Genomic DNA, 19,489 nt, shown 5'->3' with positions numbered 1-19,489 from the left:
GAAATCCCAGGTTAAAGAACAGAGCCCTCCCGGCATTTACTAAGACCCGCCTTTGCCCTTTGAAGCCAGGTTGATTTATGCCTGATCCCTTGGGTGGTTAGCACAGAATGATCAGCCTCCAGGGTGCTCTGCTCCTGGGTGCACACAGCAGTGCAGAGCGATCTGCACAGTTCCATGTAAATGTGCTCAGGACTTACAAAACACAGAGATCCTTCCAAATACAATTTTAGTTTGAGGTACTTGGGTTTGGCATGGTGAAGACCGTGTTCCGGATCTTAAAAGTGGCAATCAAGTATTGTTAGGCTTTTCAGAAGGAAAGAGCCACAGGTTTTGATCCACTTGGCATACTTTTCATCCTGGTTCAGTGAAAGTCCACAGTACGCAGGACATTGTGGTTCATTGTTGGGGGGACAAAAGCAGCATTGGGAGGCCACGTCTGCCCCTCTGGACTGGACACAACGGATGCCAGCAGCTGGGCTTAGACACTCTCTAGGCCCCCAGCAGTCACTGTTGACTTTTTATTTGTAATCAGAGAAGCTTGGCAAAGGAAAACGATTTTTTTTTTCCTGGGTTTACCAGAACTGAACTGAAGTGGAAGGAAAATGTTACTTGCTTTAACGAAACAATTTACTCTTATGCAACGTTAAATTGTGTCAATCAAGCAAATAAAGGAAGAAAGCCTTAGTCATAAAACTGCCTGCTCCTGATTTCACTGCGTTGCTCCTGTGCTGAGAGGGGAAAATGCAGACTCTGTTGCTGGGTATTTTTCTGTTTTTGTATAGTGCTACAGCCTGGGCAAAGGAGAAGCATTATTACATTGGAATTGTGGAAACAACTTGGAATTATGCCCCTGACAATGGAGAAAAGAAACTTATTTCGGTTGACACGTAAGTCACTATTTTTATTGCTTATAGACCATATTTATAAATTATCAGTTTAACAATAAAGCCAATAAGATGAAATATTTATTTAATTTGTTATATACAGAAACTGCAGAAATGTGGACTTGAAATCCTAGACACTTTAATAAATGTCCTCTAAATTCCCCGGGTGTTTTTTTTTGTTTGTTTAGAACCTCCCTACTCCTACCCCCTTTGGTCCCAGGAACTGTGTGGGCTTCTTGTGACCTGCAGGTTGTTACTGTATCTCCCCTGAGGGTTGAGTCCTCTTGTTCATACAGACATTCATTAAGTCCTCTTGTTCATACAGACATTCATTAATTTAAACAATGACTGTTTACAATGTTATTATATACCATGTATTGATTATTGCATACATTTTTTCATCCTTTGAAACATCATTTATAGAAATCTAATGTAAGTTTAACAACAATGCCTGACTACGGCTTGCTGGTTAACTGTACTGATCACTCAGCTTCAGCATCCTAATGTACAGAATGGAGACAATAAGAATGCCTATGAAGGTTGTTTGAAGACTGGGTACTTACAAAGCTCTTAATACAGTGCTTGGCACATGATACATGTGCAAAAAAATGTGAGATATCTATTATGATGTCCCCCCAAACTCTACATACTTAACTGTGTTTGTGCTTTAGCTGAAATCCCCCTTTTTTCCACCAATAGCTGCCGCACACAAAAACAAGAATATAGTTCTCCTTGACGTTTACCGAGGCTGAGGTTCTCTCTCTCTTCTTTTAATCCTCACCCGAGGATGTGTTTTTCAGTGATTCTAGAGGCAGGGAAGAGAGAGAAACATCAATATGAGAGAGAGAGACTCAAGCAGTTGCCTCCTGGGGAATGAACCCACAACCTGGGTATGTGCCCTGACAGGGAATCGAACCTGAGACTCTTTGATGCTCGGGACAGCACTCTAACCAACTGAGCCACATCAACCAGGGCTAAGGTCCTCTCTTTTAATAATGTTAATAAACATTTACCACCAAATTGAAACTTTTTATTGAAAGTTCACTACATTTAGAAATGTATTTTACTGGTGATAAATAAGATCAGATCTTTAAAAATAACCAAACAAGTATGTCAAATTTCATAATTGTTGACTGTTGATGAGCATATCCTATTCCTATTCATTTTATATATGTTGGAAATTTTTAACACTAAAAAATAAGTGCATAGATTTTAATACTAATTGTTGTTTAATATTAATTTGGTAATATATGGTAAGGACCATTTCTGACCTAAAAATAATTCATTGTAAATAAAAATAATAGATCTTGCAATTATTTTTTTAAACCTGGTTTAGAGGTAGTATTCTTTTCTTAAGGGTATGACATATTTTTGTGATTTTACTAACACCATTATTTTGTATAGATTCAGTAGTATTTCTCCTGATTAAATGTAATGTAAATTTTATGCCGTTTTCATAGGGAAACCACATTTTTAAATGTGGCACATTTTTAAAAGTAGTCAGATACAGTCTTAAAAGAAGAAAAGGCAGTATTCATGATAAAAAAGTAATCAGCTTTATTGGGCATAAACTAAGTACAAGACATTGATTGCCCAAGCATGCTTCCAAAAAGAAGTTTCTAAGTCTAGAACTAGAAAATAAGAAGAGAGAGGGAATTGGCTAAGAATGTTTTCTTGGGGGTGGAGCCTGGGAAAAGAGCATCTTTGCTTCCATCGTCACTGTGCGCGAGAGGTTATGCAACATTGGTTCAATCATCTCCTGGGGCTTCATCAGCAGGCTAGGGTCACGCACGCTCTAGATGGCACTGTTTGCTCTGCCAGCAACATGTCACAAATTCCCCGAATGGTAAATATTAACTGGAGCTTCAGCCCTGGTGCCAACAGCAGCCTGCACTCTGTATGAATGAGCTGCGGTAGCGGCTCTTGGCTTCCTTCTTGGTCTCGCATGGGCAGCACGCCCCGCTGTCTTCGTTGAGGCTGCTCCGACAGAATGCCACTGACTGGCCTTGAACGACAGAACAACAGAAATGTGTTTCTCACTGTTCTGGAGTCTGTGGAGTCCCAGGTCAAGGTGCCAGCATGGTCCTGTGCTAGTGAGAGTCTCTTCCCGGCCGATAGCCTTCTCTCTGTTGTCCCGTGGTGCAAGAGGCAAGGGTCTCTCCAGCTTCTTTTAGAAGGTACTTATCCCATTCATGGGGGCTCCATTCTTACGGCCTAAGCACCTCCCAGAGGTCCCATCTCCTCCCAAAGTTCCATCACATCAAAGGGGAGGATTTCAACACCTGAATTGTCAGGAGGACATAAATATTCAGACCATAACACCAAGCCAGACTGTCAGCAAGGATAATGGGGGGATATCACCAGATGTCATTGGCATTCCTTGTTTGTGTGAAGGCCAAAGAGGAGTGGAGATGGAAAGGCTGAGAAACAAGGTTGAAAGTGTACAAGATAGGTGTTGGCAGAGCATTCAGTGCAAGATGACATTGACCTTGAAGGTCTGAGACAACGAAGAGGAGAATACCTGTTGAGATGATAGCAAGTCCATCTGCTTGGTCAGTAGTACCTAGAGCATAGGAGACACTGAAAAAATAGTTATGAATAAATAAAAATAAATGAATAAAAGCTATATAGGAAGCTAGAAGAAATGATAGGCTGTGATGTGAAGTCTCTCACTGGCTCCTAGTGGAGACAGTCACACTGTGGAATAAAGCACACTATAGAATGAAATAAAAAAGGCCGGTTAAGCCCTGGCCAGTTTGGCTCAGCGGTTAGAGCATTGGCCTGTGGTCCAGGGAGACCTGGGTTCTGTTCCCGCTGAGGGCACGTACCTCGGTTGTAGTTTGTCCCCGGCCCTGGTTGGGTTGTGCGGGTGGCAGCCACTCGATGTGTCCCTTTCACATTGGTATTTCTCTCTCTCTCTCTCTCTATTCATTTCTCTCCCTCCAACTCTATCTGAACAAAAAATGGAAAAATGTCCCCTGGTGAGGATACAAAAAAAAAGGCCACTTAATGGAGTTATACATAGAGTTAGTGAAACTGAAAATATTAGCAGATTTTAAAAGAGAGAAATTATAGATTTTTTTTTTTACTAGGAAAATAGTTTACCTCTCTTGCAGTAATACCAATAATTGATTTCTAATGGAATGAGATAGGAAGTAAATGTTTTATATTTGGGACTGCCATTTTCTAAGGTGAGTGCCTTACCTGTCACTTTAACAAATTAATAAATAGTTAAAGATTCTATAAAATACAGTTCTCTGCTCCTAAATTATTTATATTTTTTCACATTTTTTTTTCTTTCTTTTTAAAAAAATTTTTCCCTTATTGAGCTTTAGAAAGAGAGGAAGGGCCCTGGCCGGTTTGGCTCAGCGGTTAGAGCGTCGGCCTGCGCTCCAGAGAGACCCGGGTTCGGTTCCCACTAAGGGCACGTACCTCGGTTGCAGTTTATCCCCGGCCCTGGTTGGGCTGTGCGGGTGGCAACTACTCAGTGTGTCCCTTTCACGTCGATGTTTCTCTCTCTCTTTCTCCCTCCCACTCTATCTGAACAAAATATCAAAAAATGTCCTCGGGTGAGGATAAAAAAAAATAAAAGAAAGAAAGAAAGAGAGGAAGGAAGAGGGAGAGAGAGATAAACACATCAATGAGAGAGAACATCGACTGGCCGCCTCTTGCATGCCCCACACTGGGGATTTGGCCCACAACCTGGGCATGTGCCCTGACGGGGAATCGAACCAGCAACCTCTTGGTGCATAGGTCGATGCTCAACCACTGAGCCATACAGGCTGGGCAAACAAAATATATTTTTTTTATTAATTAATTTTTGTTATGGATGTTTCTACTTTTTCCCACACTGATTCCCCCCTCCCCCACCCTCCCCACCCTGTCCCCAGCTTTGTTGTCCATGTCCACTGTTCATGCACACATGCATACAAGTTCTGTGGTTTATCTCTCCCCCACCACCCCCTCTTCTGGGGATTGTCAGTCTGTACCCCACTTCCACATCTCTGAGACTACCCCATTCCTAACACTGTTATGTTCATTATATTCCACAAATAAGCGAGATCATACAAACAAAATATTTTTAAATAAAAAGTTTTCACTGAAATAATTCACTTTACCCCTTCAAAAATGGTCTTAATGTTTTAATATGATTACACAGGCACAATTAGTAGCTAAAACACTCTGGGAAAGTCCGTTATAATCACTCACAGCCCAAGGTTGCCCAATAAAGAATAGCAAACACTAGTTAGTGAGGTCAGTCACTGCACAGGACGAGCTGCGCGATGGAGCGAGTTCAGCAGCTGTAGCATCTTACCCTTTTGAAGCCCACGGTTGCTGTTTCCCTGTTGTGCTGGTGAAGCCAGGCTGGGCAGAACCACCCGCACTTGCTGTGTACGCCCAGGGTGAGTCTGTTCCCCTGGTGATTCCCGTGTGAAGTAGGCAGACTCTCTGCGTGTCCCCGAAGGTGTCCTCTCCTAAACCTCGACCATACGAGATGTCAGTCCCTCGGTCTGTGTTCTATTCAATGGCACAGCTGACTTTCAAATAGGGGGGTGAACTAGGGGGACCTCATCTAAAGCAGAGAACTCTCCGGGGGGAGGAAGAGGAAGTCAGAAAGAGTCAACGAGAGTTGAGGACTCAACAAACTGTTGCTGACTTGAAAACAGAAGGGCCACTTGAGGAGGATCGCGGTGCCTGCAGGGACAGGGAGGGGCTCAGCTGATAGCCAGCCAGGAAACAGAGGTTTCAGTCCTACGAACACAAGGAAGCGAATTGTGCCCGCAGCAAGGATGAGCCTGGGAGTGGGTTTTTCCACAGAGCCTCCCAGACAAACATGCAGCCCAGCCAGCGCCCTGTGGCAACCTGAGCAGAGACCACAGTCGTGCCATGCCATGTCTGACCACAGGACTCTGAAATAGTAAATGGATGTTGCTTTAAGCTGCTATGTGACAAGTTGTTATGCACCAATAGTAAAGTCCTATGCTATGTCTCAATTTATGAAGCCAAGAACCCAGAAACTTTTCACACATATAACCCACCTTTTAGTAGTCATGTATAAACCGAGACCACTTGCATTACGAATTTATTATCTTACCAAGGCAGTATAATTTTTAAAAATTCCCCTACCATGCCCGGTTTGTGTGGCTCAATGGTTGAGTGTCAACCCATGCACCAAGAGGTGGCACATGCCCAGGTTGTGGGCCCAATCCCCAGTGGGGGCATGCAGGAGGCGGCCAATTAATGTTCTCTCTCATCGATGTTTCTCTCTCTCTCCCTCTCCCTCCCTCTCTTTCAATAAAGAAAAAAAATTTAATTCCCTTAGCATTAAAAACTCAGTTCTGGGTCTGACTCTACCAGAAATTATGGACGTTGGTTAAAGGATTTTAGGAACTGGGGGATGAAAAAGGAAGGATGGGATTACTGGGGGGGGGGGGGGGTCATAGCTGCTCTAACGAATAGGAGACCGAATGTGACAATTGTCAACAGGAAGAAATGCAATTAATGTGAATTATTTTTTTGGTTCAAAGAACAACTAGAATAGATTCTTGTGATGGAGTATTTGATGGGCAAACTTCCTGCAGGCTTCCAGTAACTGACCTTTTGTCCCCAGGCCGTGCTCATGTAATTAAATAGACAGTCCCTGATGACACTTTGATCTTCACTTGGGGACAGAACTTCAGCAAATACACCTCCCCCAAAGTATCACATGATGTAAAATATGTCTCAATCTGGCTGACTTAATTTTGTTTCACCACAAAACGAGAAGTGAAACATTTTGCCTATCACTGTGTATAGAAAAGAAGTTGCTCAAAACCCTGAATATATTATAACTTCAGATTAACTATTTGAAAAGTAATTTTCATGGCCCTCCCACCCCCAAATCATGATATACAGAAACAAATGCCAAAGCTTCGGCAATGCTCCTCCTATTTGAGCAAATGATTAATATGGAGAATTTCAGAGCAATAAAGGCATTTTTTCAAAGCTTTTATCAACTTTATTTAAATAAAGTCTTAAGAATTTGAGAGCTCTTATGATTTTTTTTTCTTTATTGATTTACTTTTTAGAGAGAGAGGAAAGGAGAGGGAGAGAGAGAGAGAAACATCAATGAGAGAGAACATCGATTGGCTGCCTCCAGCTTGTCCCCCACTGGGGATCAAACCCACAACCTGGACATGTGTCATCACCGGGAATCAAACCGATGACCTCTTGGTACATGGGTCGATGCTCAACCACCGAGCCACACTGAGCTCTTTTTAAACTTTGGCCTCTGTAAGATGTGCATGAACAGGGCACAGTAGAAAGATCAGAGTGTCATCTATAACCGGGACTGATCTCCTAGCATTAGGAGTGTGTAAATTACCCTGGGGACTGGATGGACCCTGTGAGATGGAATGAATGGCCCGGGTTCCTCTGGGGGCGACAGAGAGGATTTGCGTCTCTGCTCGGTGAGCTTTGCAGCGGCAGCTGAGCCTGACCACACCTGAACTCCCTCTGAGCCATCAGCAGCGTGGACTGCACGAATCTGTTTGTGTCTCGGGGTCTTCAGTGCCCAGAATTCTGCTGTTGCTAAAACATCTATGTATTGAGACCACACCGTTGTTACTAATGCTGCATTTGGAGTGGGGTGGGGGGGGGGGATTCACACCCCTGTCCTGCTGTTTTTCCATGCATTTTGGTGTCCTTGAAGTCTCTCTGAGCCTTCCTGAATTTTTTTTGTTTTGTCCTAAAAAAATGGAAACTGCAACCGACAATTTAAAAATGAAAACAAATAGAAGAAATGAAGGCATAATCATGGATTTGCCTCCCCAGACTGGGGACTAAAAATGTTACTATATTTTTCTAACTTCCTGCTTGACCCTCCTCCCACCAGGATGGGGGACGGAGACCCCATCTCATTAGTTTTTAAGGGAACAATTTGAGAATCCTGGGGTTTACACGATCCAGAGAAACTGGGGTATTTGCTACATGATAACAACTAGGAGACGGTCGTTGTCGAAGCCCTAGGTCAGCCCAGAGCACGATGGCTCGGCCGTACCAACACCTGCCCCTGCTGCTCAAACTCAGGTAGCAGGACCCTGCCCGGCAGCCGTGCTCCTTGGCTCCGGCACCCGGGCCTGCCACCACCAGGTGTGGTCTGCAGACAGACCCTGCCCCCTTTCTGTCTCAGGACCTGAGGGGATTCTACCGCCTCTGCAATCTCTGCAATTGGGGGGGGGGGGAGGCTGTACTTTCCTCCTGGAGCCTCCCCGACTCAAGCTACTAAATGAGCAGCATCAGAACACAGAGTGGTTCTTAGTAAATGAAGATGCCTGAACCCCACCCAGATGCACAGAAGCAGAATCAATGGGGTTGGGGCTGGGAACTTGCATTTTATCCAAACCCTATGCAGAAGATTCCTATGCACAGTCAACTTAAGAAAATGTAGGCTAGAGCCCTACATTTTATAAAAACTAGGTCTTTACACTCTGCAGCAGTGAAAGACCAGAGCTCCCAGACAAGCCGAACTCTTGTCCTGAAGAAAGGAAGGGAAAATATCTCTCACTCTTTCCGATGAGCTCACAGCTGCAGAAACAAGATGATGTTTATTCTTCGATCAGGTTATTTGGGCCTCACAGGCGTTGAGTGGAAAATGGTAAGGCCCAGAGACAAAGGTAGTCAACACCCACCCACACACTCACACACACGCACACACCACAAACCCCAACCCCAGATTGTCAGCCTGAGTTTGAGAAGTTTTTATTCTCCTGGAGGAGACCTTGGTTGCTCAGTTGTCAGGGAGCAGGCCCAAGTCCGGTTTGAAGTCGGTCTTCCCACCACTAGATGGCAGTGCCCACAGCTCCCACTGAGCTATCCAGGCTTCTGATAAGGATAATAACTTAAGAATTATTTCCAAAGTTTGAATACCAAACTCTCTTTCTTTCTTTCTTTTCTTTTTTTTTTCAAAGCTACTATTTACTTTGCTGATATTTTTAGGTGATTTTTAAGGAACTGTTAATCAGCCACTAATCAGAATATAAACATTCAATATTCAAGAATTCTCAGTAACAAGGGATTAAAAAACACAAGGGTAATTTGAATCCAAAGGTAATTTTAAAACCCATACACAATGCACACATCCATTCCAACCTTGTGCTACTAAAAAAATAAATAAATATGATAGAATTAATTTAACATCAAAGTTCACTTTATTTAGGAAACAATAAATATCCAAATTGGTTGCTTATAAACTCAAACTTTCCAGTAGCTGAAAGAGGTATACCATAAGTGAGAAATGTCTTAACTGCTCTATCTTTATATTTTATTTTAATTGTACACTGTATTCCATAATGCCTCTGTGTTCTAATATAAAAATCTTGTGGGAAATACTCTGGTAAGATACATTATATTTTTTATTTTTTCTTTATTGATTTTAGAGAGAGAAGAAGGAAGAGGGAGAGAGAGATAGAAACATTGATGAGAGAGAACATCGACTGGCCGCCTCCTGCACGCCCCCCACTGAGGATGGGGCCCACAACCTGGGCCTGTGCCCTGACCGGGAATCGAACTGGTGACCTCTTGGTACATGGGTCGACGCTCTACCACTGAGCCACCCCAGCTGGGCGGAATGCGTCATATTTTTATGGCACCTTTCCAGGTGGTTCTCTGCTGCGTACCTGATGTCGGGCCCCTGCCATAATGGAGGCAACAATGCTCAGTGCCAGCTCTCCTCTTCACTCTTTGGAGGCACCCCTAAGACAACAGGCACACTTCTAATGTGATGCGGTGGTGAATTTCTCTTTCATTATCATGCTATCCCCAGAAAGGATGGCAATGATAGAGTGACTGTCTTCTTTTCTCCTGCAGGGAAGATTCCAACATCTACCTTCAAGATGGCCCTGATAGAATTGGGAGGACATACATGAAGGCCCTTTATCTTCAGTACACAGATGGGACCTTCGGGACGGTGATAGAGAAACCCGCGTGGCTGGGGTTTTTGGGCCCTGTTATCAAAGCAGAAACCGGAGACACGGTTTATGTTCACTTAAAAAACTTTGCCTCCAGGCCCTACACTTTCCACTCACACGGGATAACTTACTACAAGGAACATGAGGGTGAGTCCAGCCCTCCTCTGTCTGGGACTTCCTCTCCCTCTTCAGTGGGAACACTTGGTAACTCGAAGACCGTGAACTCTACTCCCAGATGAGACCGGTCACTGTCGTTTCGCTTTACACTGTTTCTTTGTAAGGGTTTCAGCTCATCGCAGGAATGCAGTGCTTCCCCTGCGTGTGCCTGTCTGTGTGAGGGATGAGTGTGACGGGATTTCTGGGTGGACACAGTGCGAGGCAGTGAGAGCTGCGACGTCCCTCCCAGTGCCCAGCTTCTTTCCAGTCGAACAGTCAGAATAAGAAGAGTAAACAGTGTGCATGCAGGCCTGGGAGAGGGACAAATCCAGAAGGAAGGGACAGGTCTCAAGACGGGGATTTTCTTGTCTGTGGAAACATAACTGTACGGTGGCCACTGTCACCCTCCATCCTAACTTTGGACAAACTCTCACAGCTGAGGCATCATGGGTGTTCTCATCCATCAGCCAAATGGCACCTGTGGCTGCAGGACCCTGGAGTCACATCTGAGACGAAATTCACCAAAAGGTTGTTTAAATGTAGGACTTGGAAGCCTCAGGCTTGGTGCCTGTTATTGCATCCTTAGTACTTGGTGATGATGATGATGATGATGATGATAAAAAAAAAGTAGGTTTTTTGTTGTGGTTAAGAACAAGGGCTTCAAACCCAAAGGTTCAAACACAACCTTGTCTTTTACTGACTGAATGACCTTGGGCGAATTACTTAACTTTTCTGTGCTTCAATTTCCTCAAGTATAAAATAGGGACAATAGTGTACCTAGTAATATCTCAATAAATGTCAGCTATGATCAAGAGCAAAAATGCTGAAGCCATTATACAGTTCATTGAAATTGTAAGGATCAAGTCTGAAAATTAAGATAAGAATTAGATGTGATGAATTACTAGTCTTTTTTAAAAAGAGGTATTGCTTTAGAAGGTGAATGTTTTAATCACGTATTTGTTTCTTTTTCTGAACCCAACAAATATATTCATAGCATAAAGCCTGACTACAATTTTATTTCTTTTTTACAGTTTTATGGTATATTAGTATATTAATTGTTTTAAGGTATTATATTGTGGCTATGTTCAAAAAAGAGTTCTGATCTTTTAGCTATACATACTTGAGCATTTATGAATGAAACGATGCGATGTCTGGGATTTGCTCTAACGTGAAAAGGTAGAGATGGAGATAAAAGTGGGTGGGTGTATAAATGAAAAAACACTGGCCTTGAGCTGACCGTTGCTAAAGCTGGGTTGATGAGTACTTGGAGGTCCATCATATTCTCTCAACCTGTACTTATATTTGGAAATCTACAAAATTAAAAGTAAAATAATTTTAAAAATCTGATGGTAAAAAAAAAAAAAAAGAAGAAGAAGAAGAAAAATATCCGATGGTGACTTCACAGGCAAAAATCTGACAGCATACGAAAAGCTTCATATGCCCTGGCCAGTTTGGCTCAGCGGTTAGAGCGTCGGCCCGCAGTCTGGAGAGACCCGGGTTCGGTTCCCGCTAAGGGCATGTACCTCGGTAGCAGTTTGTCCCCGGCCCTGGTTGGGTCGTGTGGGTGGCGACCACTCGATGTGTCCCTTTCACATCGATGTTTCTCTCTCTCTCTCTCTCTCCCCCTCCCACTCTATCTGAACAAAATATCAAAAAATGTCCTCGGGTGAGGATAAAAAAAAAACAAAAAACAAAAAAGCTTCATATTCTAGGAGGGGCTCTCCGTTCTGTTCATGCTTCCATACCGTGACCCAAGCAGGGCCCTAAGCCCCGACATAGCCATCCCTGCTCCCTGAAGACTCAGTCGAGTACAAAAAAAATAGTAACATTCTCGGTGAAGCTCTCATACACTCTGGCCCCTCACTCCTCTGTGTTCAAATAGGACATCGCAGCACATTCTCGAGGTTGAATAAACGTTTGTTGAATCAATTAGTAAACATCTATTCTCTCATTTAAGTTCAACCACATTCCATTTGCAACGTCATTGCCATGTTTCTTCCTAGGGGCCATCTACCCTGATAACACCACAGATCTCCACAAAGCAGATGACAAAGTGAACCCAGGCGAGCAGTACACGTACATACTGCACGCGACCGAAGGACAGAGTCCTGCTGAGGAGGACAGCAACTGTGTGACCAGAATCTACCACTCCCACATTGATGCTCCAAGAGACATTGCCTCGGGACTCATCGGACCTTTAATATTCTGCAAAAAAGGTACATGGTCTCACTCTCGCTCAGAACATAGGGCCAAACGACAAGAGACAGGAAGGCGGTTGGTTTTTTAAATAGTATGAGGCAAGTTCTTCTGCGCTGGGATTGAGCACGGACCGTAGAGAGACAGTGAGTGTAGGAAAAAACGGAGGGAAGAGAGGGGAGGGGAAGGAGCAAGGGTTCCAGGCATTCATTGCACATTGCTGAGCTCCAGGAAAAGTGTTCTCCTTGGGGACAGGCCTGTTGACTCTGACTTCGCAATGGTGTTGAAGACATGGATGACTTGACCAAATGTTCTTCCCTTAGTGGCACTCCACGGTGACAGATCTGTAGTTACCGGTTTTGTAAATACGATATTGTAGTATCTATTTCTAACATCACAGAAAAGTCAACATAGGTCAAGAGCTTGAGATCTAACTCTGACTTCAGCCAGCATCAGTCACCTTCAAAGACTTGTCTCAGCCTGTGGCTGCATGAACCAGTCGATGGGTACATAACTCTGAATTTACATTTGCCAAAGAGCATTGAATAGTTATGTGGTTCGTGAACATGCAGATATCTGAGTCCCTACCGAGCCCAGGACACTGAACATCAACTGTCCTAAGTATTTCCAACTCTGTAAAACAGGAGTCGCTAGTCCAGATTTGTAGAGTATTAGGAAAATAAATTAGAAAAAAAATGTTAAAACTATAAATTACATGTTAAAACACATGCTTAAGATTAAGTCCCACTAAAATAGCAATTTTCACTTCAGATTCTCTGGATGAAAAAGACAAAGAAAAAGATATCGACCAAGAATTTGTGGTGATGTTTTCGGTGGTGGATGAAAATTTCAGCTGGTACTTAGATGACAACATTAACTCCTACTGCTTCGAACCAGAGAAAGTTGACAAGGAGAACGAGGACTTCCAGGAGAGTAACCGAATGTATTGTAAGATTACGAACTGACATGCTAACTTGATCATATTGCTCTTGATTGATTAATTCTGCTAGCTTCCTTCCCTCGTATGAGTAAGTCGTTTCTAACCTGCGGCTCTGCTAGCAAAACATATTGGACATGAAACTTCCTAGTCAGCTAAAAAGGTCAATCCAAAACTCTAAGAGAGGTGAAGACAGATTGTACTCAAACCTCCAGGGAGAAAATATCATCAATTATGGATGAAAACATATGCATATTGTATTTCTATGTTTATCCTCCAAACTCCTTCTAAAAATCATTGAGGCAGCCTAAAACGATTAAACTAAATGCTTAAAATTAGGCTTATGTTGTAAGGCATTGAATTGTATTTAGGAAAATAGGTCCAAAACGTATTTCTTCTGCACTTACATCGTCCCTCCCCACTCTGCGTCATTTTTCCTATATTTCGGTTCACTGTATTTCTTCTAGAAATGTTTTCTTTACTGCCTAGGCTTCTTGTTCATTTTCGCAGACCAAATAATGAGCTCGGCAAGATTTTCTATCATTGGCATAAGAAATCAAATCCCTTAACACCAGCTGGACCAATGAGTTTTGATTTTTGTTTGCTTGTTTTTAGCTTCTTCAAAATAACCTTTACAAGGAAACTGAAAATACAAAAATGATCACCCTATCAACACAGAAAGCTAAACTTATTAAGAAAGTACAGCTTTTTGTTTCCGACTTCTGCTTTTTCTGGCTGGAAGATCCTCTTTCCATACTTTTTAATTTTTTTATTCTTTTTTCTTTTTCTTTATTGATTTTTAGAGAGAGAAACATCGATGAGACAGAACATCGATTGGCCGCCTCCTACATGCCCCCTGCCCCCCCCCACACACACACACACACTGAGGATTTGGCCCACAACCTGGGCATGTGCCCTGACCAGGAATCAAACCAGTGACCTTTTGGTGCATGGGTCAATGCTCAAACACTGAGCCACACCGGCCGGGCCCTCTTTCCATACTTTAATTCTGTTTTTTGTGTGTCAACAAAAACAGATATTTGATAAAGATCCATAAAATTCTAGCCTGGAGAGGTCTGGTTTGTACCTTGGTCACATCAGGTGACTTCGTGGTGCTTCCCAGACCCAGCTTCCATTTACCTCTAGGACCACCCAACTTGAGCAGAGTCTCAGGACATTCTGCTTCTGAACTCTCGGGTCTTTGTGTCTGGTCACTGTCCTTCCCCTGTATTTCTTCTTTCCTTCTCCAAAACTTTCCTAATTTTGTCTTCCAATCTTCAAAAAAACAAACAAACAGAACTTCTTCCTTGTGTTGTTATTATAAGAGCACTTTATATTTACTGTAGAAAAGTGGAAAAGTTCTGATGAGCAAAGAGAAGTCATCCATACTACCACCACCACCATCATTAATGATCAATGACTACATAACCATCAGTCTTTTCTTATTCACTCTGTATGTGTGTGTGTGTGTGTGTGTGTGTGTGTTGCATATATGAACACATTTGTATTTAAAAATAACACACATACATACCAAAGTGTCTAATTTATAACCAAAAGAGCAAGCAGGTTTCATCTTCAGCATTGTGTTCATCTGTGTCGACAAGAAGAGTGGGGCCGAATTTGGGTCCCAAATGAAAGAATGCTGTGATTGATGAGTAATGTCTGAGGTGGGCATGCGGGAGGGAGGAACAGCAGGATATGGGTCAGGTATTTCCTGTCCCAAATTGATGTATTTCTGTAGAGGTCACCATCACTAAACCAGGCACCAACCGCTCTTAGTGTCAATCTCTGCTCTTGACTTACAGCTGTAAACGGATATGCGTTTGGAAGCCTCCCAGGACTCTCTATGTGTGCAGAGGACAGAGTGAAATGGTACCTTTTTGGTATGGGGAATGAAGTTGATGTGCACGCAGCCTACTTCCATGGCCAAACGTTGACTCACAAGAACTACCGTGTTGATACCATCAACCTCTTCCCCGCTACCCTTGTTGACGCTCTCATGGTGGCCCAGAACCCTGGAGAATGGCTGGTTAGCTGTCAGAATCTAAACCATCTGAAAGGTAGGACATCGTTACCTGAAGTTAGCTGTCAGCTCAAAAGGAAAGTCATGTCTCAGGTACACTACTGACGGGGTCAAAATTAGGAAGCAGAAACTATAAGCTAAATATCTTTAGAATGATAGGAACTTGGAAGGGGTAACTTAATTGTATTCCTATGATGGTATGTATGCATCATAACGTAATAAAAAAGACTGAAAGCCTGGAACATTTATAAAGTAATGAAATCTGAAAACACATTAATTTTTGGAAAATAATAATTGGCCCTGAAAATATAGTACTGACCTAAAATATAGTACTGTCTATAGTTGCCCAGCTTTGAAAAATACACAATATGGTAAACACCATAATATTTGTACATTATGCTGCAAAATAGCCTGGTTTCTTGAGTTGGTTCTATCAAATACAGCCAACTTCGTTTATTATTTGAGTCCAGCTATTCCTTGGTTTAACTTGATAAATCCCTTCTCCATCTTTTTCATATAATGTGATGAAACGTTCCTAGTTTTTGAAAAATACTAGTCTGTAATATTGGTTTCCTGAAGAAGTGAGGTTTAATCTGGATCTTTGGGGATGTTACCTTGACCTTCAAACACAATCTCACCTGTCAAGTGTGACCTTGGCCGCAGAAGGCTTGGCACAGCAGGTGCGCAACCCGTCTGTGAGAGAACAGTAACTACAGGTGTGCGTTCTGTCCCACCTCCGCTAGCCCACCCTCCGCTTCACATATGGCAGAGTCTCTCTTCTTCACTGATCTCTCAATGTATCTTCTTTCTCATCGGAAGACCCCCCACGTGAAAGCCCTCAGAAACGAGTACCATATATTTGAAAACACTACTGATTAATATGTCTTCTGTATGTTGTATGAAGCGTTTACAAAAACTGCTTGGCTTTCCATCAGTGGTCATTTATTTCTAAGCATCTTTGCATATGCTTGTCGATCATTTGGAGCTATATCTATGTTTGCTCTAGCTTATGCTATTGTTTGCAGCCCTCTGTTTCTTCAATTCCCATCCGTTTCACCAGTAGGCTTCCAAGGCAGCAGGAGAGAGCATCGCTGGCACCATGAACACACCTTTTCCTGTGTTTTTCAGCTGGTCTGCAGGCCTTTTTCCAGGTGCAAGACTGTAGCAAGAGCGTGGCAAAGGACAGAGCCCAGGGGGAGCATGTCAGACACTACTACATTGCTGCTGAGGAAGTCATCTGGAACTACGCACCCTCCGGCCTAGACACCTTCACCAAGGAAAACTTAACAGCACCTGGAAGGTAATTCGGAAAAAGACTAGTATTTTGAAACATGCTTCCCCCTTAAAAAAAAAAAAAAAAAAAAGAAGGCATAACATGTTCATTTGGCAATTAAAGTTTTAATTGGTACCTGAAATTGAGTAACTAAACTACTCAATATTTATTAAGGTATTTGGGATGAGTCCAGTTTGAGAACTATGACTTTTGAGTCTTTTGTGTGCATGAAAAAAGATGGGTCTAAAAGGTATCAAATGCTTGGCAAACTTCTGAAAAACACTCAATACTGTTAGACAGATCAATTCATTTGTTTTCCATTTCTGACAGCATAACATTGTACAATCCAGCAGCATTAAATACAGTCACTACCCATTTCCGGAAACTTCTCATTCAGAGTAGAAACCCTGTACCCATTAAACAATAACTCCCTAACCCCTAATACTTCTACTCTACTTTTTTGTCTTTATGAATTTACCTATCTTAGGCACATCATACAAGTGAAATTATACCATATTTGTCCTTTTTGGTCTCGCTTATCTCACTTAGCATAATGTTGACAAGGTTCATCCATGTGTTAGCATGTATCAAAACTTCATTCCTCTTGACGGCTGAATAGTACTCCATTGTCTACATGTACCACATTTTATTGATTCATCTCCCTGTTGATGAACAATCGGGTTGTTTGTTGTGCCTTGTGTGAATAATGCTGCTAAGAACATTGTAATACATGTATCTGTTTAAGTTCCTGCTTTCCACCCATTTGGATACTACCTGAAAGTGAAGTTACTGTCCTTTGGTAATTCTATTTTTAAGTTTTCAGAAAATGCCATACTTTTTTGCATAGCAGCTACAACATTTTACATTTCCACCAGCAACATAAAAGGTTTCCCATTGCTCCACACCTTTGCCAATATTTATTTTCCATGTTTTGCTTTGTTGTAATTAGTTATCCTTTTGGGTGCGAAGTGGTATCTCATGATGGTTTTCTTTTGTTTTATTTGTTTTGCTTTAAAATATTTTTTAAATTTATTTTTATTGTTGGAAGTATTACAGATACTTTTCCCCCCATTGACCCCCTCGACCCCACTCCGACACCCGCCCCCACCTTCCCCACACTATGGTCTGTGTCCATGGGTTATGCATATATGCATAAAAGTTCTTTGGCTAGTCTGTTCCCATCCTTCCTTCCCTCTGAGATCCGTCAGTCTGTTCTATGCTTCCATGTCTATAAAAAAAGAAGGATCTTGTGTGGTTTTGACTTGCATTTCTCTTATGATTAGTGGTGTTGAACATCTTTGCATATGCTTGTCGATCATTTGGAGCTATGTCTATTCAAGTCCATTGCTCGTATTTTTAATTGAGTTGTTTTGTTGTTGCTTCTGTTGAATTATAGTTCTTTAGATATTTCGGATATTCGTCCTTTACAGATATGTGCTTTGCAAATATTTTCTCCCATTCTGTGGGTTTTCTTGTCACTCTCTTTGTTGTGTCTTTTGGGCACATCTGATGACTTCCACCAGCCCGTCTTTCCCAGGGTCCACTGTGAACTCTCAGACATCACCGAGAGGCCCCTCTCGCTTCAAGTCTCCTCAAACACCACCCCTCCTGAGAAGCCTTGTTTGCCATTCAACTACTTAGAATGGTTAAATAATTTACGCCGCAACACACAAGTCAATAGCTGGGCCTAGCTCTACCCAGGCTGAGACTTCTGAAGCAGAAATTTAAGACCAGGCTACGCCAATGTCCAGATTCACTGACTCTCAAAACCGCATCTCTGGCCCAGAAGGCTCTTATAAAGGGCAGGTTTGCATTTCAAACTGCTTAATGGACACCCCACGTGGATGAGGCTTCTCCAGATCAATATGTCCAAACCTGAACTCAGTATCTTCCCCACAGATCTGAGTTGCCCTCTCTCCATGAATAGTATCACCATCCATCCATCCAGCCCCAAACCTGAACACCATCCTCGACCCCTCCCTCCTTGGCTAACCCCTCTTCTCCCATCACGTACTGGCTCTTACATCCTAAGTATCTCTGAAAGCTGTCTATTTCTCGCCATCCTCTTTGCCAAGACCTCTGAAGTCATCACTCCCCCTCGCTGAGGTTTTGAAGCTGCCTCCTGCGGGTCTCCCTGTGTCTGTCTAGCACAGTCCAACACATTATCCAGGCAGCAGCCAAGCGACCCTGCTCAATCCCTAGGGACCCTGTGGATCCTGAATGCTTCCATCTTCCAAAGCTTTCCCACCGGGGTGGAGTGCTGAACCCTGAACTAGTCCTTCCCATCCACCCGCCCACTCCTCTGCCCTGCCCAGCATGCTACACTGCCATCAAGGGGGGACATGCCAGGCTCCTGTGGACAGAGACGGGTCCAGCTTGCTCACGGTTACGTCATCAGTGCAGCGAGGGGTTCCTGGCAAGCAGCAGCTGTTTAATGCATTTGTCAAATGAAAGGGGAGGTTTTGTGAAGTCAATGTCTTTCTGGGATAGAATTCTTCATTGGCAAAATAGGAAGAATATTAAGAACTTTGTTGCCTTCCCATGTGAGTTTCAATAACACCTAGAAGCTCCTGAGCACCTGGTTGGTATGCAATAAGCAGCAGCGACCATATTTTTAAACATTCCAAAATCTGTTTGAAACTTTAATTTTCGAACAATTTATTAACCATCAGGAGTTGACATGGGCCCTCTTGGAATTTGCTTTACTTCACTTGAAAAAGTGGAACTTCTGCCCGGCTGGAGTGGCTCAGTGGTTGGGCGTCGACCCTGCACCAAGAGGTCGCCGGTCGGATTCCCGGTCAGGGCACATGCCCAGGTTGTGGGCCTGATCCCCAGTGGGGGCCGTGCAGGAGGCGGCCGATCCATGTGTCTCTCTCATTGATGTTTCTACCACTCTCTCCCTTTCCCTTCCTCTCTCTCTAAAAATCAATAAAAAATATATTTTAAAAAGACAAAGTGAGCCCTGGCCAGTTTGGCTCAGCGGTTAGAGCGTCGGCCTGCGGTCCGGAGAGACCCGGGTTCGGTTCCCGCTAAGGGCATGTACCTCGGTTGCCGTTTGTCCCCGGCCCTGGT

At 43.1% G+C, this 19,489-nt stretch overlaps 1 protein-coding gene across 2 annotated transcripts in view; it reads left to right on the top strand.

The window, feature by feature from the left end:
* Positions 1-676: 676 nt before the first annotated feature.
* LOC118617201 (ceruloplasmin) overlaps positions 677-19,489 on the top strand; it is a 75,255-nt gene continuing 56,442 nt past the window's right edge. For both annotated transcript variants that reach the window (XM_036242928.1, XM_036242929.1), the window contains exons 1-6: positions 677-887; positions 9,732-9,979; positions 11,992-12,204; positions 12,956-13,132; positions 14,927-15,181; positions 16,273-16,444. In XM_036242928.1, the coding sequence (XP_036098821.1) occupies positions 742-887; positions 9,732-9,979; positions 11,992-12,204; positions 12,956-13,132; positions 14,927-15,181; positions 16,273-16,444 (1,211 nt within the window). In that variant the 5' untranslated portion in view covers positions 677-741. The remainder of the gene's footprint in view (positions 888-9,731; positions 9,980-11,991; positions 12,205-12,955; positions 13,133-14,926; positions 15,182-16,272; positions 16,445-19,489) is intronic.

Source organism: Molossus molossus, unplaced genomic scaffold (genome assembly GCF_014108415.1).
Source record: "Molossus molossus isolate mMolMol1 unplaced genomic scaffold, mMolMol1.p scaffold_m16_p_5, whole genome shotgun sequence".
Taxonomy (NCBI): Eukaryota; Metazoa; Chordata; class Mammalia; order Chiroptera; family Molossidae; genus Molossus; species Molossus molossus.
Note: the sequence above shows the minus strand (reverse complement) of the source record. Positions and strands in the feature narration are given on the sequence as shown.